This window comes from Zootoca vivipara, chromosome Z1 (assembly GCF_965207765.1).
Source record: "Zootoca vivipara chromosome Z1, rZooViv2.hap1.1, whole genome shotgun sequence".
NCBI lineage: Eukaryota > Metazoa > Chordata > Lepidosauria > Squamata > Lacertidae > Zootoca > Zootoca vivipara.
This window is the reverse complement of record NC_142583.1, coordinates 30,755,060-30,780,496: the sequence shown is the minus strand read 5'-3', so window position 1 is coordinate 30,780,496 and position 25,437 is coordinate 30,755,060. Positions and strand designations below refer to the sequence as shown.

The following is a 25,437-nucleotide window of genomic DNA, read 5'->3' as shown; positions in this document are numbered from 1 at the left end:
TAATTCTATACAAACAGGCAAAAACAAAACCCCCAAGAACTAAAACAAGCATTATTTATTTATTCATCTTCCCTTCACCATAAGGTGCCAGAATAGGTTACAATAATTACAAAACTAATTTAAAAACATATAATGTGGCCTAACAATATACTTCTCAGGTGTTAAAAGTCAGGGCAAAGAGGTGTGTCTTCAACTACCCCTCCCTGTGTAGTCATTTAAAAATAGGCATGCTAACCTATCAAACAGATACTACATATTCATTCAACCAATTTAAAATGTAAAAATTTTAAATGACAGCACCCCTAATCAAACAGATACTACATATCCATTCAGCCAATGTAGAATGTAAATTTGATACAACTGCAAACTGTTATCCCTTCTTACAAAGCATCATATTTTTGGTGCAGGCATTATTCCAGTTACACAACGTTCAGTTTCTGCCAGTAGTTCAGACTTAATTGTTCAAAGGCGCACACGACGTTATCATCCTCTTTGTCGCAAAGTTCACGCAAAGAGACACTGGAATGAGAAGCAGAATAAACAATAAAATGCTTTTGCGAGGAGGAGGGGGTGTTATACACCTTCAACCCTGAAAGCTGCTTTGTTGTATTTCGTAACATTTTTGTGCCTGAAGTAGAGCCCACACGAAACTATCCACCATTACGCTAGGCGTAATATTTTGAAAAGTATTCATGCAGCATTCAGCTATCAGTTCTGGCCTTGATTCCCCCCATGGTGCTTGTTGAAGTCCTGCTACATGATTGGGCCAGTCCTGTGTTTCTTTTTGGTTTACCTGAATTCAGCATCTATCTAAAATAAAATAATTTTTTTTTTTTTTGTTGCCCCTAAGATCTGACTCTTGATGTTCAAAACATGGTTTACCATGTAAAAACTGGTTGGATATGTTTGAGAATGATGGGCATATAAAGTCACCCAGACTACTCTCTACACCTATAGCAACAGTGGAGGCACCATGAGGGGAAATTTGGGGATGTGGGCACAGAAAGAGCAAAGTATATTTTTGTGAGGCAAGTTGGAAAGATATACAGTGGGAACTCGATTTACTAATTTAATCCGTTCCGAATGCACACTCGTAGGTTGAAAACTTTGTAAGTTGAGTTTCCCATAGGAAAAGCGGTTTCCCATAGGAATGCATTGGAAACAGAAAAATTCGTAAGTCGAGGAAACTGCATCTAGCCGCGAACGGGTTTTCCATTCGGATGTCGGAAAAATCGTAAGTGCGCGGCCACTTTTTCCGCTCGTAAGTCGAAAACGTCGGATGTCAAGGAGCTCGTAAGTCAAGGTCCCACTGTATAACAGTATATGTTCATGTCAGCAGTCCAGCGGGGGGGGGGGGGACGGACGGACCTGGTGCCAACCCAGGTATGATAGGTATCCGTCTACTGACCTCTGTTAAATTGTTCTAAAGAACAAGAGTAAACAAGCAAGACTTCATTGCATACCTCAGAGGTTTTCAACCTTTTGGGGTCCACATCTCCCTTGACCAACTACATTCTTTCTGTGGCACCCTCGTGGGGCTCAGGAGCCCAGCTTTGTCACCCCTTGCCTGCAGAGCTGGCAGCCCTTCACTCCTTTTCGAACACTCTCGCTTGTGGAGTGTTCCCTCAGCCTCCTCCCCTCTCCTTGGGAGTCCTCTGGGAAGCAGCAGCTGCCCCTCCTGATCTCTGAGCTGCCCCCCTGCCCCCAACGAGAGGTGCCTCCTCCCACTGCCCACAGGGGCCTGGAAACCACCCCCTGGCCAGCCCCAGAAGCACCATTCACCTAGGGAGCTTGTAGCCAGGGCTGCTGAAACAAACAGCTGTGCAAGCTTTCGGAAGGCAGAGATGCAAGAGGGCATCAGAGGAGGGAGGGAAGGAAAGAGGGCACACTGACTGAAAATCACTGGCATACCTGATGGCTTTAAGAGCAAGGCCAAAGTCCTTCAATAAAGCATAGGCTTCTCCTTCATGTATACTAAAATTGAAAGGAAAAGTAGGTTAGCAGTGTTATATTTCATGTACTTTTCTTGTTCTTAATAGCCTTATTCTCCAAGTATTAGTCTAATTCTCTTTTAAAGCCATCAAAGTTGGTGGCGATCACTTTCTCCTGTGCGTGTGAGTTCTACAATTTAGCTAGTGTGTGAAGTATTTTATCTGTCCTGAATCTTCCCACATTCAGCTTCGTTGGATGTCCACGAGTTCTAATGTTATGAGAAAGGGAAAGAAACTTTTCTCTATTCACTTTCTCCGTTCCATGCTTAATTTTATAAATATCTATCGTGATTCCTCTTACTTGCCGTTTCTCAAAAGATTTCTCCCCGAGAGGTTTGTAGGACAGCAACATGAGAAGGGGTCTTTTCTGTGGTGCCTCCCCACTTGTGGAATCCTCTCCCCAGGAAGGTTTGCCTTATTTACATATCTTTAAGCGCCAGGAAAATCATTCCTCTTCTCATAGGCTTTTGGCTAATTGAACCATCTATGGCCTTTTAAACTTGGGGGCGTGGGTACTTTTCTTGTTTGTTACTATGTTATGCATTTTTGTGTTTTTATATGTTAAACCACCCTCAGATGAAGAGTGGTATAGAAATTTAAGAAAGAAAGAAAGAAAGAAAGAAAGAAAGAAAGAAAGAAAGAAAGAAAGAAAGAAAGAAAGAAAGAAAGAAAGCACCCACCTGTTATCCTGTGCCATTGCTGTCAGAGATCCATGTTTATAGAAGTCGAGCACATATGCATTAAGTGGAATCATTCTTCCCTGATTATCACATATCTTTGAATAGAGGACTGGGATGTTTGCATCACTAATGCCTATTGTGCGCAGTATGACCTGCAGAAACAGTAGAGCAGCGTCCCTTTTTCATACTACTCAGTTACTGAGCAACCCCTAAAGCTGCCCTGAACTCAGATGAGATCCCAAGGGCAAGTTTCATGTGCTTAAGGGGAGAATGGTTGCATTTAAGGCCACATCTGCAGTATACACTTAAAGCACCATGAAACCACATTAACCACCATTGTGGTCCCAAGAATCCTGGGAACGGTAGCTGGTTAAGAGAGCTGAGAGCTGTTAGGAGACCCCTATTCCTCTCACAGACCTACAATTCCCATGGTGGTTCAACAATCCATTTCTTGTTCTTGGGTAACTCTGGGAATTGTTTATGAATTTGTGCCTTTAGAAAACAGGGGACACACAAGCACAAAATAATCTATCATCCATGAACTTATTTTCATACAGTATTTCCATTTTGGTGCTGCTGTGTAATGCCAGGTCAAATGATTCACAAGACTGCTGCCATTCATGACTTGATCGTGGATGGTGGAATTGACCTGGCGTGTGTAACAGAGACTTGGTTGGACATGGCCGATGGGCCTGTTCTTGCTGCTGCTTGCCGCCAGGTTTCTCTTACTCACAGCAACCCACATCATGTGGGCGGGTGTGGGTGGGTGTGCAGTGATCTTTAGGAAGCCATTAGCTTGTGCCAGGTGTCCTATTGGGAAGACCCAGTTTTCTGAGTGCATGTTCTGGAAGCTGGGCAATAGGGGAAGTACAGGATTCCTTTTAGTGTACCAACCTCCTCACTGCACAAAGGATTCCTTGCATGAGGTGCTTCAGGTCATGGTAGATGTTAACATCCATGCCAACACAACCTTACCAGGGGCTGCTCAAGACTTCATGGAAAGCATGGCCTCCATGGGACTGCCCCTGAATAAGTTTGGCCCAACCCATAGCCGCAGACATTGCTTAGATCAGGTGTCCACCTCTATGGACGTGGATGATCTTTACTTAAAGTGAAACAAAATAATTGCCATGGTCAGATCACTTCCTGGTGCAACTAGACTAGAGTGTTGCATGATCTGGTTATCTTCCGCTTGGACTACTGCAATGCACTCTACATGGGGCTACTTTGAAGATGACTCGTAAACTGCAACTAATCTAGAATGCGGCAGCTAGACTGATGATGGCAAATGGCCACAGAGACCATATAACACTGGTCCTGAAAGACCTACAGTACATTGGCTCCCAGTACGTTTCCAAGCACAATTCAAAGTTTTGGTGCTGACCTTTAAAGCCCTAAACAGCCTCTGCCCAATATACCTGAAGGAATGTCTCCACCCCCATCGCTCAGCCCGGACACTGAGGTCCAAGCTCCAAGGGCCTTATGGCGCTTCTCTCACTGCAAGAAGTGAGGTTACAGGGAACCAGGCAGAGGGCCTTCTCAGTAGTGGTGCCCATCCTGTGGAACGCTCTCCCATCATTTTTTTTAATATATGCTGTAAGCCGCGCAGAGTGGCTGGGGAAACCCAGCCAGATGGGTGGTGTCTAAATAATAAATGTATTAGTAGTATTATTATTAGTATTACTATATGCTCTTGAAATCGTTCATCAAACCTCCAGTTTACACTTTATAATCTTTACCACTTACATTGTTGACAGTCCCTGTGTGCAGTAAATCAAATTCTGTATTTCCTGACAGGCACACAAACGGTGAAACTGCTGTCCTTCCTTCATCACAGCTCATTAGGTGAGATGCAAGCGGTGAGTCAGGTGGTTCTTTACTTGAAAACTCTAACAAAATGATTAAAAATGTGAATTTATCAATGGGTGCACAACTCTATTATAATTGGATGATAGAGGAATGAGCATAAATATAGAAAACATATATTTATACTTTATATATACTTGATGATTGAAGTCCTCAGATCTCCCATTAGATGTGACTAGAGATGTGAAGGCCCGGGGAAAAAACCAGAAAAAATCCCCCCAAAAAGACGGGTTTTCCCTGTTTTTTTCCTGAAGCCTTGTTTTTTTCTGAAAAATTGGAAAAAATGAAAAAAATGAAAAATAGATTATGGAATGTTTTATTTTAACATGATGAATAAAATATCTTAAGATAAGGGGTTCAAATAATTTGTATATCATTTTTAAAAAATATGTATGTATCAGATTATTCTAATTTCTGTGAGGACAAGTAAGTCCCAGGTTACAAACTGAACTCTCCAATGCAAGAACAGGATACATTTCTTCCTTTAGGAGGTGCTGTTGTCACCAGAAAAGAAAAAGGTTTCAGTTTTGTTTTTGCATGCGTGTAGTATGCATTGGTTCTGTGAAAGGGTAGAGAAGGTTGTTTCAATCTGAGCAAAACTTCAGTTTTTAGAAGTCCATAATAACTGTGATAATGACAGACACAACAGAGTAGATAGATGCAGAAGCAGAGACTGAAACTGATACTGATCATTACAGCTCAGAAAATTATTCTGATTAAATTTCATGCCCATTCATTGAAATTTATTCCCACTTCCTTCTTCAGTTCTTTTTATGATAATGTTTTTTTAAATACTGTTGAGAGGAAATATGAATAATTGTTACTTCTGGATTTTTAAAAATTGTTTTGTGGAGGTCTTTTTGTTGTTGTTCCACATAAACTAGTAAACAGTTCAGGAGATGTTGCTCCATTTGTTACAAATACAAATAAATATTATTTTAAAAGTAAATTCTGTTTGTAATAATAGTTTGGATAAACTATATTTTTAATATGCTAGTTGTGATAATTCTATGCCCATTAAAATTGTCCATAGTTATATTTTATGTTTCTAAAGTAACAGAATGACTTTGAATCTGGAAAAGAAAAAAAGAAGTGCTAATATAGCATTTTTTTCAATTTTCCCAAAATTTTTCGTTTTTTCCCAAGCTTCAAAATTTCTGGAAATTTTACATCTCTAGATGTGACCATACATCCTTGTGCTCTTTTTTGTCCCTATTGAATCTAAGCCAAAAGATGTGTACTTGAAGCAATCACATATCCACCCACTGCCTACCCATGCCTCCATTCCTACCTTTCTTCTGCCCAATCTACCTCCAGCATGCCACCTTTCAAACTGTACTTCTTGCAACCCGCCACAAGTTGCATTTCTAAGCCCATGTAGCTTCCCAGGGACTCCTCTGGGATCACAAGGCTGCTCAACCAGTGGAGCTCTCCCAATGGACCTTTGATTCCTAAAGGCTTCAGAACTGCAGAGTTTGTATTTCAATGAAATTCAAATAATGCCTGCTTACCAAGTTCTGAAAGTGGAAGTTTATATTCTTGCTGCATATCAGCCATGGTGGAAACTATCTGCAGAAACTGTCCAAAATTCTCTTCTATTTTGGAGTTGTACTCATCCAAAGCAGCAGCAAAATCTTCAGGGAGATCCTCAAGAAACACCTAAAGACAACAGAATAGTTGCTTGAGAGATAAATAATAATTGTCAAGCCTGATTTAAAGCTTTTAATCAGAAAATTTATTTAAAAAAACAAGGACCACAGAATACAATACAGTGGTACCTCTACTTACGAATAACTCTACTTACGAATGGTTACAGGTAGGTAGCCGTGTTGGTCTGGGTCGAAGTAAAATAAAAAAATTCCTTCAGTAGTACCTTTAAAGACCAACTAAGTTTTTATTTTGGTATGAGCTTTCGTGTGCATGCACGAAAATTTGGTATCTGAAGAAAATTTGGTATCTGAAGAAAATTTGGTATCTGAAGAAGTGTGCATGCACACGAAAGCTCATACCAAAATAAAAACTTAGTTGGTCTTTAAGGTGCTACTGAAGGAATCTACTTACGAATGTTTCTACTTAGGATTTTTTCTACTTACGAATTTTTAGATAGGGTTGCTTCGACCTACGAATTTTTTCTCCCAATGCATTCCTTTGGGATTCGACTTACAATTTTTTTCGACTTACGAATGTGCGTTCGGAACGCATTAAATTCGTAAATAGAGGTACCACTGTATCTAGATCACCAAGAGGGCTCTAGTGACTTCGGCTGTATTGCTGCAAAATTTATCTCATAATCCAATCTATGTCACAGAATTAAGAGTACTGTGCAATACAAAAGGTGCTTACGTGTATCTTTATGCCTTACTTCCATAGTATAAACTTAATTTATCATTCAAATTGTCCACATAGAATCAAAAAATGCAAGGGAGGAGAGCAGTTTCCAAAGAGAATTAAACAGCATGTGGATTCTTCTGTTCAACCTTTGATCAGTAGTTACTGGGGTTTCTTTAAATCACATCATTATCTCAATCTTTTGCATCATCCGCTCATCTTTGTACCTTCTGAACAAAGGCGGCCAATGTCCTTCCCCACATTTTCAGTGGCAAATAAACAAGCTTTTGATCTTACCTTTGATTGGTAAAACGTCCTTCCAGAATTAAGGACAACAGCTGGTATCCGCCTTCTTCCAAAAAGATGTGCTAATACTAGCACCAGTTTTTCCATCACATCCTGAGAGAAAGCTTGTGGTCCTGTTTGGTACAGAAATCCACATTATTACAAATTAATCCTTCGGGAGTGCACTCTTAATGCTTATTTGCATCTGTGACTTTACCTGCCCACAGGTGTGGAGGAGATGGGGGGGGAAACAGCCTCCTGGTCAAATTAGGATCTCTGTTGGTTTGGTCTTCATCTATTAGTTACACTTATGAACATTGACAAGGCAAGGCCTTCCTCACTCCCCCAACCTGAAGCGGAAGTGGTCTCCAAAACAGGATTGAATAGAGTAAATCTCTCTGCCCATTCAAAAGCAAAGCAGAGAAAGAAGCAATTGGTGCTCTTTCTCTGTGCCCATGTAAACATACCTTTCTTGCTTCGTTGACACAGCTTATGGAATAAGCCTTTCACGAGAAAATCAACTAGTACAATATTGGAAGGTTCATGATAGTGCAAATGAGTCACAAGTCCAGTAAATCCTGTAGTATTGCCTTCCCGATCCACATATCCCTAAAGTAAGAAAACACTGTATGTATTCAGATGATTTCCACCCTAACTCATGAGAAAATTGCAAAATACATTCTTATTTTAGTCATGGTGTAAACTTGGGAGCTGAAAATAGAAACTCATGTTTGTGCAGGATAACCATATTACAGTGGTCACAGAAGATTAAGAGTTGGGCCTCAATTTGTTCCAGAGCACATTCACGCACTGTTTTGAGTACTGAAGTACTAAGCACAAATCTTCTAAACTTACTGTTTATAAATCTGGGCCAGAATGAAAACTTCTAACTTTTTTCAGGAATTTTGGTGGGAGGATGGGGGGGGTTGATCCATTAAACTTGGTGGGAATGTATTTCAGGGAGCAGGGTTGAATCATTTTGGTGTGGGACATTTTTTCCTATTTTTGAACAAGGGAAAATATAGTTGTTGGTGGAGGCACAGCAATGCTTGAGCTCTTGGAAGCCACCATTTTTCTATTCCCAAAAGAGTTTGGAATGATACTGCATTGTGTTAGTTCAGGTGAATTATTGGGGAGAAAAGAGGAGCATCTCTACCCCCCTCGTTCTGCCTGGACACTGAGGTCCAGTACCGAGGGCCTTCTGGCGGTTCCCTCATTACGAGAAGCCAAGTTGCAGGGAACCAGGCAGAGGGCCTTCTCGGTAGTGGCACCCGGCCTGTGGAAGGCCCTCCCATCAGATGTCAAAGAGAAAAACAGCTACCAGGTTTTTAGAAGACATCAGAAGGCAGCCCTGTTTAATCGATTATTTTATTTTTTCTGTTGGAAGCCACCCAGAGTGGCTGGGGAAACCCAGCCAGATGGGCGGGGTATAAATAAATTATTATTATTATTATTATTATTATTATTATTATTATTATTATTATTATATAAAATGGCTGTCATCTCCTGGTGGCATCTGAGAGGTGGATAAGTACTCTGCTACCACAATCATGGGCAGAAACAAAACTACATCTTTCCCTGAAAGGAAGAGGAAGGCCTCCGGCCTTGCTTGCCATCCCCTACCAAAAGATACAACACATCTGAACATTGACAAAACATTACACACCCACATGGTTTTATCACCTTCAGGATGGTGAAGTAATCATTTTTCAGCTCTACAAAAACAAGGCTATATCAACAAAGGACTCTGCACACCAAAGTGTAGTACTCCATAAAAGCCAAGACCCACTTGATTAAATAAGAAGACTTGGAAACTTACCTCCTTCACAAGAAACTGTAATGAAAACAAAAAATACAACTTTAACATCTTGACGGCCCTTGGTTGTTTGAAGGCTAGAAGGGAATGCTTCAGTAATGACAGGACCTTTGGGAAGGGAAAATGGATTAATACATTTCCATTGCAGCTGGTTGAAAGGTTTGTTACAAAACTGGCACTGGGCTTAACATTGATTCTTGATATACCAGAGTATGGTCAAAGGAACTGGCTGAGAAATTAACATGTCAGGCCAGCGCAGCAAAGGGCAAACACAATCCCTATTCCTTTTCTAACATATAGCAAATGTTTATTGAATGCATACAGTAAATTGTTCAGACTGTGGTAGGCATCTACCCAACGCTCATGGGAAAATGTGGCCTGACCTTTTAGAGTAATCAACTAAAACTTTATTACATAGCATGACATTACATCGGGACAAGGTATTTGTTGTTTACTAATGTAACAATAGTTTTCTTAAAATGTATCTTCCATACCATGAAAAATAAACAAAAACATTGAGCATTAGCATTCAGTGTTTTTCTTTAACTTGCAGAATGAGTTTTGAAAATGTGTAACAAAATGCACCGGTTAGAACATTATCAGGAAATTAGATGTTAAATTTAGGCTGCAATTTGTAACACTTTCCTAGGTATTTACTCTTACTGAAGTCACTGGGAGTTATTTCTAAGTAGACACATTTAGGAACACCTTGTTAAATTAAGCTCGGAAGGAGTCATACATTGTTTTCCAGTGCAATCCTATGTCTACCAGAAGTAAAACCCAATGTGTTCAGTCCCATTGGGTGGGTATAGGATTGCAGCCTCCATTATATAAGGATTGTTTCCAAGGATTACCTTAGCTTTTGCATCCACTTTATCATCTGCTTTTGAAGCCAACAGCAGGAGTCTCAGTATCAGAGAAATACTCAAAGGAAACTGTCCTCGAAGTTCAGGTACATTGGATTTAATTAGCTTCTGTATTTTAGGCAATGGAATGTCATAGAAAAAGACATCACCCAAAAAGTCTTGACCTCGTCGCCCAGCGCGCCCAGACATCTATGAAGAAGCAATCAAAGTCAGAAATCGCCGAAGTAAATAATCGAGCAAATTTTGAAATCAAAGCATTTAAGACTGTAGCAGAGAAGCTATCCATATTGAATGACAAACATGCTCTTTTTTTCTTTATCAGATAGATAGATAGAGGGATGGGGAGAGAAGAGGCAAAGTCATTCCTAGCAAATCCCAGGGGTTGAATGATAACGCTTTATGGTCTATACTTGTGGGCATCAATTTCCCTTCAGTGCTGTGTCTGTGAGGGCAGGAGTGAAACAAACTTGAGTCAATTCACTTTACCTGCAAGACCTAAAGTCTCAGTTTCCTAAAGGTCCTCCATACCCAATACATCTGAGACTAAACTACAGATGACTTTAGTCATGCAAGTCTGCTCTTGGAAACAGTGTTGTTTTTTAACACAAAGCCAGCACAGGAGGCCTGATTTGGATCAGAACTGCAACATGGAGACACGGGTAGTAGTGGCTAGTACCCACTGAGAGGGCTAGGGGCAGGGAATAGGGAAACCAGCAGTAAGTGCAGCCAGAGCCAATGATAAGCTAAGCCAATTCAGTGCTACTTATAGCTGAGTTCTGTAAATGTTGCACTGAGACTAAATATCCTTCCATATTGATCTCTGCGTGTTTGTGGGTCATTGATGCAATAATAATAATGCATTAGTTGTGGATTCATACTGGACTCTCCACCCATTCCACTCTCCAAAAACAGCCATGACCTTTTGACTAGTCCTAAAGATTAATCTCATTACCTGCCTATAGTTCAGAGCATCCAAATATACAGAATTCTGTACAAAAACAACAGATTTACATGGCATGTTGATTCCCAAAGCCAAGGTTCCTGTGGCAGTCACCACCTAAAAGAAGAAGAAACAACCAGTGGCAATGCAAGTAAGTCCTATTCAGCTTAATGAGACTTGCTCCCAAGTATTTTGGTGTAAGGGTGCTGCCTTCATTGTTTTAAAGGATGGTAGTTAACATCAACTATCAGTGTTAAGACCATAATAATGCTTATCCATGCAACACAATGCAGAGCTACATAAAAAGGTTTTTTGGGGGGCGCTGGGTGTGGAAGGGGGAGATATTAATAAAGAAGCATACTGAAAAATACTGGCAGAATCTGAACTCCAGTTACTGGGGTTTGCTGATATTTAGTTAGATTCAGATTCTAGTCCACCTTTTATCAAAGTCCTACAGGGTACACTTGTATACAGTGGTACTTTGTAAGGTACTTCAACTTACGAATGACTCGACTTGTGAATGTTTCGAGTTACGAACAGAGTTCCGTCCGCCATTTTGGATGCGGAGGTCCGTTCGGAATGGATTAAATTCATAAGTCGAGGTACCACTGTATATTTTCTTAATAAAGTGCAATCAAGAAAGCATCACTCTCTGTGGTCTAGGGTATCAAGCATGTTATTTTTGAAAAGCCTCAACTTGTTTTCCATTTCTCATAGCCCCCTAAGACCCATGGAAATATTAAGGGGAACTGACCCAAGGACACGTCTGCACTCTATGCCATGTTCATACAAGTTGGCCATAAAACCACAGAGGCTGGAGGAAGAGCAGAGTCTCTTTTCAAAGCACCCAAAATATTAAGTGCTTTCCTTCCATAAAACCACCTCCACCCACCAGCCTGAAATTTAACATCAGATAATGTCAGTATTACCATGAAAGAATGAAGACCCAAGTATATAACTTGTATAGAGCAAAATCAAAATTAGCAGGCCAGTTATTAAATATAACGCTGGTCATCCCTTTAAAGACATCAACAATTTTAAATGAGGCCTAAGTGGTGGGAAGGAGAAAAGGTAAGTTATGCCAGTCAACCCCCTACCTCCCCATTCAGCTGTCACTCATTCCTTTTTCTGCCAGTTCCCTACACTTCAGTAGGGCAGCTATTGTAGCCAGTTTAACAAGGGAAGAATATTAGGATCAACACGCCATCCCTGGATTTACAATCAGTGCTGGATTAAGCCCTGTGGAGGCCCCTGGGCAGTCGAAATCTCGGGGGACCATCGCAAATTATCACCTAATACTTTTTTATTTATTTTACCAACCAACCATTTTAATAAACCCATTTTATTACACAATACTATTTTGATCTGTTGTCTTAAGACCCCTAAAAAGCATGGGGCCCATAGGTTGGTGTCTTCTCTGCCTATTAAGTAATCTGACATTGCTTACAATCAAGTTAACTTGACTTTAACGGTCAGGAAAAGGTTTAAATAAACCTATGACAAATAACTTTGAAGCATACAGAGATAGTAGGTGATTGGCAGTATTAACAAGGCATGTATACACATAGATTACATATGGGGCTACCTTTGAAGGTGACCCGGAAACTACAACTAACCCAGAATGCGGCAGCTAGACTGGTGACTGGGAGCGGCCGCCGAGACCACATAACACCGGTCCTGAAAGACCTACATTGGCTCCCAGTATGTTTCCGAGCACAATTCAAAGTGTTGGTGCTGACCTTTAAAGCCCTAAACAGCCTCGGTCCAGTATACCTGAAGGAGCGTCTCCTCCCCCATCGTTCTGCCCGGACACTGAGGTCCAGCACCGAGGGCCTTCTGGCGGTTCCCTCGCTACGAAAAGCCAAGTTACAGGGAACCAGGCAGAGGGCCTTCTCGGTAGTGGCACCCACCCTGTGGAATGCCCTCCCACCAGAGGTCAAAGAGAATAACAATTACCAGACCTTTAGAAGGCATCTCAAGACAGCCCTGTTTAGGGAAGCTTTTAATGTTTGATGGATTTCTGTATTTTAATATTTTGTTGGAAGCTGCCCAGAGTGGCTGGGGGAACCCGGCCAGATGGGTGGGGTATAAATTATAAATTATTATTATTATTATTATTATTATTATATACAAACTGAAAATTGGTAAACCTGCAGAAATCCCTTTCTGAAAAGCATCTCCACCATTTGCCTCCCTTTGGCGGCCAAAGCAGAATGATGATACCCAATGCCTCTTAGAGCCAATGCTTGCAGTTCTATCTTCTTTCTCGAGTATCTTAATCGATGAAATATCTTGATCAAAGACTAGTGGAAGAAAAATCTTAGTATGTAAGAACAGTAGATGTTTCAAAGCAGCTCGTCATTTCTAGGATTGCATAAATAAATTTAAGTAGACTTTAACTGAACACGTTAGAAAACCTTTGCCTATGTAATTTTACATTTTTTTAATCATTAATTTGGAGACAATTTCATAATCTCAAATATACTTTGGACATCACAAATATGAACATAGTAGTCTGTTTTACACTATTTGATTTTACATGTCTCATTTTTAATGAAGATCAAAGTCATTTTTATTTTAATACTGGAAATTAAAGAGCTTTAAGCTCACCTCATCATCAACAGCATGTTCATTTGCATAGGTGCAGTCAGAAGGAGTTTCAGAAATCTTCTCCAGTTGCTTCCTTAGGATATCAAGCTCAGCTCCCCAAACTAATTGTTTGCCATAGTTACGGACTTGTTTAGTGTCACTGCACAGAAGTACAGATAAATTACCAAACAATTTTTCAACATTTCCCTGTTGCCATATGTCCTCTTTTCCCAGGACACATCCTCTTTTTCATGGGTAGAGTCATCATAGCGATCCAGCAGAAGTCGGCAAATGTGTCCTCTTTTTTTGCTCTTCAAAATCTGGCACCCCTAATACGTGTATGTATGTGTACAAGAGTGAAAGAGACATACAGACAAATGTAGAACTCATTTATTTGGGCCACTAGCCTTCAAAAGTCATGGTAAGTCACGGTTCCTTTGAACAAGCAGTCAGAACATTTTCTTCTCATTGTGGGTTTGGTTTTTGGGTTTTTTTCAGAAGGAAACCATGATCTCAGGTTTGGACATGATGCTGAGCAAAGCTTCTTGCTGCTCCTCCTAGAGAAAACATGAAGGGACAGTAACTGGGCAGCAAGCACTAGCATGCTGCTGGTCCATGTCTTGCTAATTCATGCCAAGCCACTAACTATGGCTTATAGTAGGGGTAATCTATGTGCTGACCTCCAGATATTGTTCAACGCCACCAGCCCTAGCCAGCAGGGCTGATAGTCAGGGGTGATGGAAGCTGCAGTCCATCATCCACAACTAAAGGACTTCCTCTGGCTTACCATGGAATGCAAAAAAGGTCACTTGAAATCTAATAGATTAGTTCACATTTACATTTCAGGCAACAACAGGAAGTGGAGAGGTGAGGCAGCATTGATGTTAGGACATTGGTGAGGGCTGACTCTATTGGTGCCAGATTCTATTGGTGCTTCAACAAGGCCCTGATTTCACTGCCGCCTGACCCCTCACCATCCTGGTAAGTGGCGATGACTCCACAACCATCTCAGTGTGAAATTTCTTCTTAGAGGATTTATACTCGGATCATAGAAGCACATGGGAATCAAGGTCATCATGTGATTGCAGCAGGGCTGGCTGAGGATCCAATGGATCCCAGGCTGGTCCAGCCCCTCCCTATCCTTGGACCATCCTGTTTTAAAGCTTTCTGCTGGCTGCCAGCAGCAGGGATCCTACCAGCTGCACGGGCACCTGCACACTGGATGGAGGGGAAATCTGTGGTACCAGAGTGGTGCTACTATCACTTTGCAGGTGGCAGCTGGTATGTGTGGGGGGATACTTTGCCTCTTCTCCAGCCTGGGGAAAAGGGGATTGGAATTGCTTTGCCAGACACCCAACACAATGTGTGCAGTACATACAAATGGTTTCAAACAGTTAGGTCTGCTCCTTTTTCAGATTTTTTCCCCAATCTTTTTAGATTTAAAAATGTATTTGCTCTTGTTAACTTTTCATGTGGTTATCTTCTAAGGAGCTACATACTCTTTCAGTCTAATGTTCTGGTCTTTTAATGAGCGCTCACACCTTCCTTTGTGGGCGCCCTTTCCGGGACCGCGAGCAGCACTTAAGGCCACGTGGGACCCACCAACTGGTTGGCCTGGCCCGCCTCCCTGTGCTAGTCATTGGAGGTTCACGCCAAACCTTAGTTAGCGAATCAGCCCTGCAGGGAGGCGGGGCCAGTTGCTTAAATAGGAGGCGGAGCCAGCAGCAACCATGTGGTTTGCTCCGGAGCTTCAGGGAGGAGATTTCCAGACTCGTTGTGGGACAGAACAGTATGTTGGGCCCCATCCTCCTCTTTTCACTCATCCTTTTAGTTTACAGTGGTACCTCAAGTTAAGTACTTAATTGGTTCTGGAAGTCCATACTTAACCTGAAGTGTACTTAACCATTGAAAGTAATGGAAAGTGGATTAATCTGTTCCATACAGGTCCGCGGAGTACTTAAACTGAAGCGTACTCAACCTGAAGCGTACTTAACCCGAGGTATGACTGTAATTTCCCCTCATCCACCTACCGTATATTTCCGTCTATAAGATGCCTCCATGTCTTATCTGAGTTGGGGGACTCAGATTTAAGAAAATGGGGGGGGGAGAGATATAAGATAAGATATCTTTATTGTCATTGTCCCCTTGCGGGAACAACGAAATTACTCGGTTGCTACATCCACTCAGATAAAGCATTCCGCATAATCCAAAATTACAAAAACCTAATTAAAAACAGTAAATATAATACAAAATAATACAAAATAACAAGTAAAATAAGATGACTTCAAAGTCCAGGCTTTCCATTTAAGGCCAAAATTGCTCTAGAGAAGAAACTGTTCCTGAGACGGCTCGTTCTTGCCTGCATTGTTCTATATCTCCGTCCCGATGGCAGGAGCTGAAAGAAATGGTGACCAGGGTGCGTTGGATCTCTTGATATATCTAGTGCTTTTCTATGGCACCTGGTGGTGTAAATTTGTTCTAAGGTGGTGAGTGAGCAGCCAATAATGCTCTCTGCTGTTTTAATAATTCTACACAGCCCTGCTCTGTCCTGGGAAGTACAGCTTCCGTACCACACACATAAACCATACATGAGCACGCTCTGTATGGCACAGTGATAGAAGGCAAGCAGCAGCTTTTGTGGAAGATGGTTTTTCCTTAAAATTATCAAAAAATACAGTCTCTGCTGCGCCTTCTTCACAAGCCCCCTTGTATTCACACTCCAGGACAGATCCTCCTGTAACTCAATGCCTAGAAATCTAAACGTTACTCTCTCCACACAAATTCCGTCATTCAAAAGTGGCTGGACCTCGTTCTTCTGTCTCCTAAAGTCCACCACAAGCTCCTTAGTTTTCTTTGTATTTATGAACAAGTTGTTGACTCTGCACCACTCTGTCAGCCGCTCCACCTCATCTCTATACTCAGTTTCACCCTCCTTATCAGAGATGAGCCCGATCACGGTTGTGTCATCTGCAAATTTGACAACCCTATTTCTAGGGTGATCAGCGACACAATCATACGTATAAAGAGTATAAAGGAGCGGACTAAGCACGCATCCTTGTGGTGTTCCTGTGTTAGTCCTAAGCATGTTAGACATATAAGGGCCCAACCGGACCCTCTGGGAGCGATCTGAGAGAAAGTCCAGTATCCACCCACAGAGTGATAGCGGGAGCCCCAGATTTCCCAATTTAGTTATCAGACGTCGCGGTAGAATGGTATTGAATGCCGAGCTGAAATCTACAAAAAGCAGTCTGGCGTAGCTCCCCCGCTGCTCCAAATGTGCAAGAACAGCTTGGAGGGCAATCACCACGGCATCCTCTGTTGATCTTTTCGTTTTGTAGGCAAATTGGAATGTGTCCAATCCCTCTAGTAGGCAGGCAATGACATAATTTCGTACCAGCTTTTCAAAGCACTTCATAATTATGGGTGTAAGTGCTACTGGACGAAAGTCATTCGGATTCTCCGGATTGGATTTTTTTGGTACTGGAACAATAATAGAGGACTTCAGGCAAGATGGGACAGTAGCCTGGGCTAGGGATCGATTTAAAATCCCAGTGGAGACTCCTGCTAGTTGGTCTGCGCAGTCTCTTAAGACTCTTCCAGCTACTCCATCTGGCCCTGTAGCCTTCCTTGAGTTGATTCCCTTCAGCACCTTCCTCATCTCTCCTTCCTCCACTTTGAATACCACATTCCTTTGCACCGATGATGGCGACGGTGGTGATGGTGGCCTAGACTCCGCAGGTGTTGCTGCAGATGTTGCTTCAAAGCGGGCAGAAAAGACATTCAACTCCTCTGCGAGGGATGCCCCTCCCTCGTCCACCAAGGAATATATCCATGTATAAGATTCCCCCTAATTTTTGACATTATTTTTTAGAGGGGGAAACCTAGTCTTATACACGGAAAAATATGGCAATATTGAAATCTTATAAAAATATGAAAATGTGGGAACAAAAGATCAATTATTACATGCTTTCTTATCTGCCTTTCAAAAAAGAGATATTTGCCTAATAATATGGAAAGGGCAGGCTTACCTGTGATCACTTACAGCTGAAAGGCAGAGAGATGCCACCTGCAAATTGGTAGATGTTGTTTGCCACAATTATGAAATTATTATCAAACTCAGTTCAAGGAGGCAAGATAATAAAAGGGGTTAGTAATCCTTTTGAAAATGGGGGTCTTTCTTACTTTGTTTTATAAAGATAACAATTGTATCTAAAATGAGAATACTTATTTGATGTGATGTATCCAAATACAGCTTTTTACGCGATAAAAGCTAATTTTGAAAAGAAAAGAAAAGGTTTATAACACTTACTTATTTTGCGCCATTAAATATTTTTCTCTCTTTTTACATTTTTTTGTTAGCCATTCTTCTTTTTCAGAACCTCGGATGGGCTTTTTACTTTGCTTCTCTTTTAAGAATTTGCAGACATCGTGAGCCAAACCTTCCACTCCATGAATATTGAATCTTTAAAAAGAGGTGTTTCAACTACCGTTATTTGCTGGTCATTAGATCCCTTACCATAAGATTATATACATGACTATTTCGAAATAAGTCCCACTGAGTTGAATGGGGCATTTACCCACATAGGTAGGGATAGGATTGGAGTCTTCTACAACTGGGGAACACTGGCCTGCAAGCGCTCCAGCTGGAGAACAGCCTTTACCAAAGGTGTCATGGGCATTGAAGACATTTGAACTCAGGACGCAAGGGAGAAACGTGCTAAGAGGAAGGCACGCTTGGCAAATTCACACCGTGATCAACTCCCGCCTGGAAACCAATGTCCCCACTGTGGAAGGATGTGTGGATCCAGAATTGGCCTCCACTGTCACTTACGGACTCATTGTTAAAACCGTGGTTATGGAAGACAATCTTACTCGGCTACAAGTGATCGCCAAAGAAGAAGAAGTTTCTCCTGAAAAGTCTCATTAGGCTAGAATATGTTTAGGTAAGCTTTAAGTACCTTGTAGCTTCCATAGGTCTACTGTTAATAAGTAATGCCTATGAACTTGCATGCAAATGAATACCTATTAATAATTAGGGCTGTTACTAGATTTAAAAATAAAATCTCACCTTTATCATTTAATGAATTAACTACATGTTCTAAATTTTCATGTGCATAAAATCCAGGTGGCGAATGCTGCTTGGGAACTTGCTTCTGAATTACTCTAATGGGCTGCAATGGGCTCTTTGACTTGTATACTCTCTCAACACTGGAGTTGCTGTTGCCGCGAGGTCAGAGCTGTGTTGGTGCACCAGCAGAGCTGATACAGTACCCCTGCAGGTTCCCCCACCTATCCCTGACCTCACTGCCACCCTTATTGTTCCAGTAAGTGGCAGCGGTACAGCTCTGAGGAGGCTGCCAACAAGACACCACCTACAGTGCTGGCTACCCCGTGGAAGGGGTAGAAACTGTGAAGGTAACCAAGCCATTAGCACAACATGCTTACCAGGTTTTTTGGGGGGAGGGGCCCACTTCCTTGGTTTCTGTCTTTATCCCACCCAACAGAGGCCTACAAGCATTCTAATTGACCCTCTTCTATTTGTATGGACATGCTGCTCGTCCCCAACTCTGACAGTGCTTATGGTGTATACTAGGCACATCCAACAGGTAGATTGTGATCTACCAGTAGATCACTGGATGTCTGTGGTAGATCACTGCTAGATCACTGGCACCCCTAAAAAAAGCTCACCCAAAATTTTCCTCCTCCCTAAAAAAAGCTGAACTATGACCTGAAGCCCTAAACCAGGCATGTCAAACCTGCAGCCCTCCAGATGTTTTGGCCTACAACTCCCATGATCCCTAGCTAGCAGGACCAGTGGTTGGGGAAGATGGGAATTGTAGTCCAAAACATCTGGAGGGCCGCAGGTTTGACATGCCTGCGCCTAAACAAAAATGGGCCTCCCTCCCTCCCTCCTAAAAGAAGCTCAACAAGTTTGACCTAACCCCCCCCAAAAAAACAGGGGTTCCCTTCCTTAAAAATACTCAACAGCTTTGACCTGAACCCCCCAAAAGGGGGTAGATCACTCACAGTTTTTAACCTAAAGTGATAAATGCATTCAGGAGGATTTCCATTCACCGTAGATACACTCGTTCCTATGCTAACGAATTCAAAATGCAGCGATCAGCAAAGGCAGACAAGGAAAGTTTACGGAAGTGATTATAAAGAATCCTCTCAAAAAATCAGTTACAGAACCACTTCTGCTGAAACAGCATTTTAAAGAGACTTTATAATAGTCTGTATCTTAGAGGGAAGAACTTTCATTATGAAGTTTAAAATAATTGCTGCCTGACCGATAGTTGTTTTTGTTTATGTTTATTGTTGTTCTCTGCCCCAATTCCAAATTCAAATTATCCACTTCATTGGTTGTGTCAATTACCTATACAAGACAGACATATATACTTCCATTGTCTTACTTACAGGAAAAATAGTGCAGGCAATTTATCCATCCGTTTTAGCTTGTCAACAAAATGAGGAAAGTGTTTTCTCATCTCATTTTCAGAAGAAAAAGTAGACTGAGGTTTGAGCAGCTGCAGCACTGTTTTCCCCTATGGGTTAAAAAGGGTAACAGCAATGAAAAAAATTTCTTTTCCATTTCTGGATGAATTTTTGGGGGTAATAATAATGAATAATGGCACAAGAAAGTACAGCACAAGGTTAATAGTGTTTCAATCTGAGGAGCTGAGTTCATTATCCTAAAACAATATTTGGTGCAGAGAATAATATATCTTTGCTTTGCTGCAGTTTCCCAATGCTTTCTAAATTGCAAAACTAAAACTGGGGTGGCGGTCTCCACCATTCCTCCTCTGCCCAGCCCGACAGCCAAGTAATAGACTGAAAATATTAGAGAATATCTAAAGCCTTTAGAAAATAAAAAGAAGGATGACACACAGGTAGGGAGAAGGAAATAATAAATACCTTCTTACTGCAACCATGTTTAATCCACATTTCTAGTTCTTCTTTCAGCTGTTTCTCATAAGTTCTTGCATCAGCCTTTGTGATAACCATTTTGTCCTTAAAAAACTGCTCAGGATCCAGTTCCTTGACATCAAAGATCAAGGGGGAAATAGTGACCACAACTGTGTTCTCAAATAAATAAAATAGTATCTTCTTTTTTATATAGGTAGCAATTGCTCTGTATAGTTGCAGATAAACATATATATGTAAATAGCATGTACTTACATTCGCCTTTGGCCAGTTTGTCTTTGCCTTTACCATAACGTCATACAATATGACAGCTTCTCGGGGAGAAAGAGAAAGGTCCATGGGAAAGCCGTACCTCGCAATCTGCAATGCCAAATAAATAAGCAAGTACTGAGTAGCATGTTACAAATTTCAGTGGCTATGCGATTTCTCCATAATATCCCAATGTGATCTTAAACTTACATGTTCCACCGTTAATGCAGCATAGGGATGATAGTGACGGATAGTGAAGTCACCATCGTTTAGGGAACATACATACTTTTCTAAATCATTGTATCTCTCTTCATATACCACTGAAAGCAGAATAATAGGAAATAAGTGATCTGGTAATATTTAGGTTATAAAGCCTAACAAAAGCCGCTTTAAACTCCAGGGTCAACCTGATGTGGATTTTTGAAACTCTCAAGATTTAAGAAGATAAACAAAAAAAAGTAATCTCTCTACTATTATAAGAGTTTTGATTTTGGGTACATACCTAGCTTAACTTTGTATGATGTATTTTGTGTTCGGACACTCTGCTTCACTTTTGCTCCTTTCTTAACAGAAGTGGAATGGTCAGAATTCTGCGCTATTACAGCTTCAGTACGTTGCCAGTATCTTTTTACTGACTGTAGCCATCTGTTAGGAAGGAGGAGGAGAATTGCATTCCCAGTATAAACACAGTTCTTTTGGCTCTATCTATCTCAGTAGCAGCCCATGCAGAGCCACAGAGCTGCCTTCCTGGCAACAGATGAAGATGATGATTAGGCTGACACACCAAAATGGCTCCTAAGCAGCTTACAAGTATAAAATCAATAATAAAACCCATGCAAAAATTAAAATACACAATAAAATAATTCTACCATGCATTAAAAACATCCATAATTAAAATATGCAATTAAACAAACCAGTTTAAAAGCATAGCAATTAAAACAGGGGTTTTTTTGTGTGTTTTAAGTTTCAACAATTAGATCAGAAGGTTCTAAGTTCAGGGAAATGATTTCATCAAGAGCAAGCAGAATTCCTGTACTCATGGAGCATCTCTTATTTCAGCAGGGAGGGCATTCCGCAACACCGCTGCCGCTAATGAAAAAGCCAGCCATGTTGGTGGATTAGGTGTCCTTTGATGTTCCTCTCCAAGGTTCCTATGTGTGTAACTAGCCCACGAGAGTTGACATAGCATGGCAGTTAAGATAGTGAGATATGTTCAGGTTTGGCTCACTATCTGAATAACACTGTCCTACCTCATAGAACTGCAGTAAGGTTTACTAAGAGGTGCATTTGAGTAAAGTGATAAAAATGCTAGGAAACGTTTCTATAAATGTTAAAAATTATTAATTGTGCTTATGCAATCTAAAGGTTCCACATTATCCTTGACGTATGGAGACCTGCAAATTTTCACATCGTGATCTGCATGTTTAGCTGCAGTTTTAGACACAACCCTAATCTAGTTGATACAATACTTTCAAAGTATGTTTCATTATCATTCAAAATTTTCACCCATCTTACTCAGCAAGTTGTTTGGGGTTGCTTATGGTTGCAGAGAGGGCCAAAAACGGACATCTAATCATAACCAGAAGATGCTCCCAAACTTCTGCTCCAATTTCACCTCCAAGACAATGGACCTGAGGAGGAAAAATAGGCCTAATATATTAATGTTATATAATGTGGACATGTTTTTATTCTTTTTAGTACAGAATAGTTGTACGGCATGCTTCCAAAATATCCCAAAATATTCCAAGGACCACGTTCAGGCTTAGGGTGACTGTACATCAAGTTTATCCATCACCACACCTATGTACCCAACACCTGTAACAGTGAATGGCAGCTGCCAATGTATACAAAATAATATAAAGGAATACACTCATCAGGTCATTAAACAATACAGGCTAACTCTGTTCCTGATAGCAATTTAGTCCTTTCTGAGCCACATCACAGAGTGCAGCCCATTTCCTTTCACCCACAGAGCTGTGGTCCTATCTGCACAGTGGTACCTCCTCATTTGCAGATCTTCAAAGCTGCATTTTGTGCTCTTGGCAGAGCCATGGAGCTGGCTCCTGACATTGATGTTGCTGCATCTCATGAACAGGGCTTCAAAGGTAACACCACCAGCAGCATCAGATTGAGGCCAGTGATCCAACTGGTGTAACTGCATTGGCCTGGCCTTGTCTGGTAAGCAGCAGTGTTACTGGTGTCTGACTGCTCTCTGCCACACAGGCCCTACAAGTTCTGCTCATGCTAGAGCACAGTATGACAGGCCTTTAGGTATTGTATATAGATACTTCATTAAATCTGCCAAAAAGAATGCACACCTACCTCATCAAATATAACATATCGTATCTTCTTGGCCCAATCTTGATGACGAGGTGACAGAAGTAGGATTTCTAAACACTGAGGGACTGTTACCAGTATCTGAAACAAAACACTGATGGACTTTTAGAAACATTCCTGCTAGTAACAGGTTTAAAGCAACATGAACACTTTCGGAAAAGCAACTAAATATCAATAGACTAGATTTTTTGATGAAAGGAACAGTGTAGATAGAAGCATAGTTATTTCTAGAAAAAGAATGCTCCATTCTAGCTTGATGTTCTGCCAACCTAAATCCTCTGGCATAAGCATACTGCCACAAAAATCAGTGTTACAGGGCTTCCAACATTATCTAAGGTCAACAGCCCTGTTATCTGGTCAACAATATTGTGCCAATCCTTTAAGTAATCCTCAGTGGATATAGTGGGACTGGGTGATGAGCAAATGTGGACAAGATTGCACTATAACCCTATGGCAGTGATGGGCAAGGTGGTACCCTCCAAATGTTGTTGGACTACAATGTCAATCAGCCTTGTCCATTGGACATGCTGTCTGACTGTGTAATGAAAATTAAATTTTCATAATTCAGCATTTGATGGCTGGGAGATACTGGTCATGGCAACTGCCTGAGTGGTAGAAGGAAGACCTGCTCCCTGATGCAAGGCCCATTTCCACCTGGCCTGGGGGAGGGGCCCACACTCACCCTGAACAGCTAAAAGAGGCTCCCAGGAGGCTGGAGGGACATTGCTGGAACAACTCCTTGGATTGGGGCAACTGGCTAAAAGGTTTTAAACAGTTCTAATTTTGCTTCCTCCGTTTAATTTTTGTCAGGCTGGTGCTGGTTGGGGTTGGTGGTTATTTTAATCTGGGTATAATTGTAAACTGGTTGTTGTTGGTTTTTATTGATTTATTGGTTTGTTGCTTGTATAGGATATCTTGTTGTTGTTGTTTTTAATTTTTGATGTTTTGTTGTGTTTCATATGTTGTAAGCCGCCCAGAGTGGCTGGGGAAACCCAGTCAGATGGGCGGGATTTAAGTTGTTGTTGTTGTTGTTGTTGTTTTGTTGTTGTTGTTGTTATATATTATGACATTAATAACTGTGAGGGTAGATGCTTGCTTTTAAATGCTTATTTTAAATGGAAGTATTTTAACTTTTAACCCAATGCTCCTTTAGAAGGGTGGGATATAAATTTAATAAATAAATACATTTGTAACAAGGAAAACCTTGCCTTTGCAAATACTGATAGAGCATTGCCTTTTCATCCAATTATAGTTTCCTTCCCATCTACTTTCCTTTTTATTTCCTTCCCCATTCAGCTGTTTTACAAACACTTCCCAGGAGCTTTGCCCTAACTAAAAGCATTAGCTGAATAAATGCCTTGGCTAGCAAAATCAGTAATAGTCACACATGACTTACCTGGCTATTCAAGGCATCATGGCGATAATCTCGAGTGAAAACACCACATAAGGCAATACCAGATGGAAGTGCTTTATCAAATCGATTAAAAATGGTTGCGGACACTTGATTAACGAGCGCCTAAAAGCAGCACATTGGGAAGGCAAGGTAAGATGCGGTTGATCAAAGGAAGACTTCATTGCACACTTCGCAGCACATTCAAAGCATCAGGAGTAATCTGCTCCTTTCTTTGGTAAATTAATGGACCAACCCTATTTTGAGTACAGTCATACCTTGGATCCCAAACACCCTGGAACTCGGACATTTTGGCTCCCGAACGCCGCAACCCCAGAAGTGATTGTTCCAGTTTGCAAATGTTCTTTTTGGAACTTGAATGTCCGACTGGGCTTCAGCAGCTTCTGATTGGCTGCAGGAGCTTCCTGCAAACAATCAGAAGCCGCGATTGTGTTTTCAAACATTCTGGAGGTCGAACGAACTTCTGGAATGGATTCCGTTCGACTGCCAAGGTATGACTGTATCCTCATAAACAGAAGCAGGTTATAAATCATTAGATATAAATAAACAATGCACATTGTTGCTGTTAATTAAAATAATTTCCTGCCCTTCCTCTCAAAGGAGCCTAGGGTGGCAAACAACTACTATATACAGAAAAAAATACAGCCAAATATTTAAACTTTTAACTGCAATTTAACTTAAAAGATGGGCGCAATCCTTGGCTTGCTATACTTTCACCAGCTTGAGTAGCATCAGGAAGAAGTGGAAAGAGGCTCCTGACAAAAATACACAGAGATAAATTCCTCTACGCACTGTGAAAGGGCTCCAGGGGCCAAGTTGCTCCACTGGTAAAATTGTACCCACATAAAGGTGTAGAATTTTGGGTAAAAGCTGGGCACCATGGGGAAGAGCACAGCCTCCCTGATTCTTAATCACCCTCGTTGTTTAGACACAGCTACAAACTTGTTGGAAATCTACACAGGATCGTGACCTGCCATGGGTAATCTGCCTCCCATTTACTCAAAAATTAAGATCACTTCTCTCAATTCCTGCCACATTTTTATGCACCCCCTGGGATGGATTGGATGCAGCTATGGTGCAATTCTCTTCTCTTTGAAATGTGTCTACAGGTTAAGCCTGTAACTCTTAGTTGCATGGATCAGCTTACAGCATGTA

At 41.2% G+C, this 25,437-nt stretch overlaps 1 protein-coding gene across 11 annotated transcripts in view; it reads right to left on the bottom strand.

The window, feature by feature from the left end:
• Positions 1 to 40: 40 nt before the first annotated feature.
• The window catches only part of DDX60 (DExD/H-box helicase 60), a 46,751-nt gene continuing 21,354 nt past the window's right edge, over positions 41 to 25,437 (bottom strand). For 8 of the 11 annotated variants that reach the window (XM_088659922.1, XM_088659943.1, XM_088659938.1 and 5 more), the window contains 21 exons: positions 24,268 to 24,387; positions 22,857 to 22,952; positions 22,050 to 22,165; positions 21,037 to 21,179; positions 20,745 to 20,854; positions 20,541 to 20,645; positions 20,277 to 20,399; positions 19,779 to 19,906; positions 17,671 to 17,823; positions 13,383 to 13,521; positions 12,923 to 13,075; positions 10,785 to 10,889; positions 9,821 to 10,021; positions 8,970 to 9,074; positions 7,618 to 7,759; positions 7,163 to 7,284; positions 6,049 to 6,196; positions 4,418 to 4,560; positions 2,672 to 2,823; positions 1,912 to 1,974; positions 41 to 519 (listed from right to left, as the gene is read on the bottom strand). In XM_088659922.1, the coding sequence (XP_088516048.1) occupies positions 420 to 519; positions 1,912 to 1,974; positions 2,672 to 2,823; positions 4,418 to 4,560; positions 6,049 to 6,196; positions 7,163 to 7,284; positions 7,618 to 7,759; positions 8,970 to 9,074; positions 9,821 to 10,021; positions 10,785 to 10,889; positions 12,923 to 13,075; positions 13,383 to 13,521; positions 17,671 to 17,823; positions 19,779 to 19,906; positions 20,277 to 20,399; positions 20,541 to 20,645; positions 20,745 to 20,854; positions 21,037 to 21,179; positions 22,050 to 22,165; positions 22,857 to 22,952; positions 24,268 to 24,387 (2,667 nt within the window). In that variant the 3' untranslated portion in view covers positions 41 to 419. Of the gene's footprint in view, positions 520 to 1,911; positions 1,975 to 2,671; positions 2,824 to 4,417; positions 4,561 to 6,048; positions 6,197 to 7,162; positions 7,285 to 7,309; positions 7,591 to 7,617; positions 7,760 to 8,969; positions 9,075 to 9,820; positions 10,022 to 10,784; positions 10,890 to 12,922; positions 13,076 to 13,382; positions 13,522 to 17,670; positions 17,824 to 19,778; positions 19,907 to 20,276; positions 20,400 to 20,540; positions 20,646 to 20,744; positions 20,855 to 21,036; positions 21,180 to 22,049; positions 22,166 to 22,856; positions 22,953 to 24,267; positions 24,388 to 25,437 lie in introns of those variants that run through there. The other 3 variants (XM_060278687.2, XM_088659931.1, XM_088659962.1) reach the window with 3 other exon arrangements.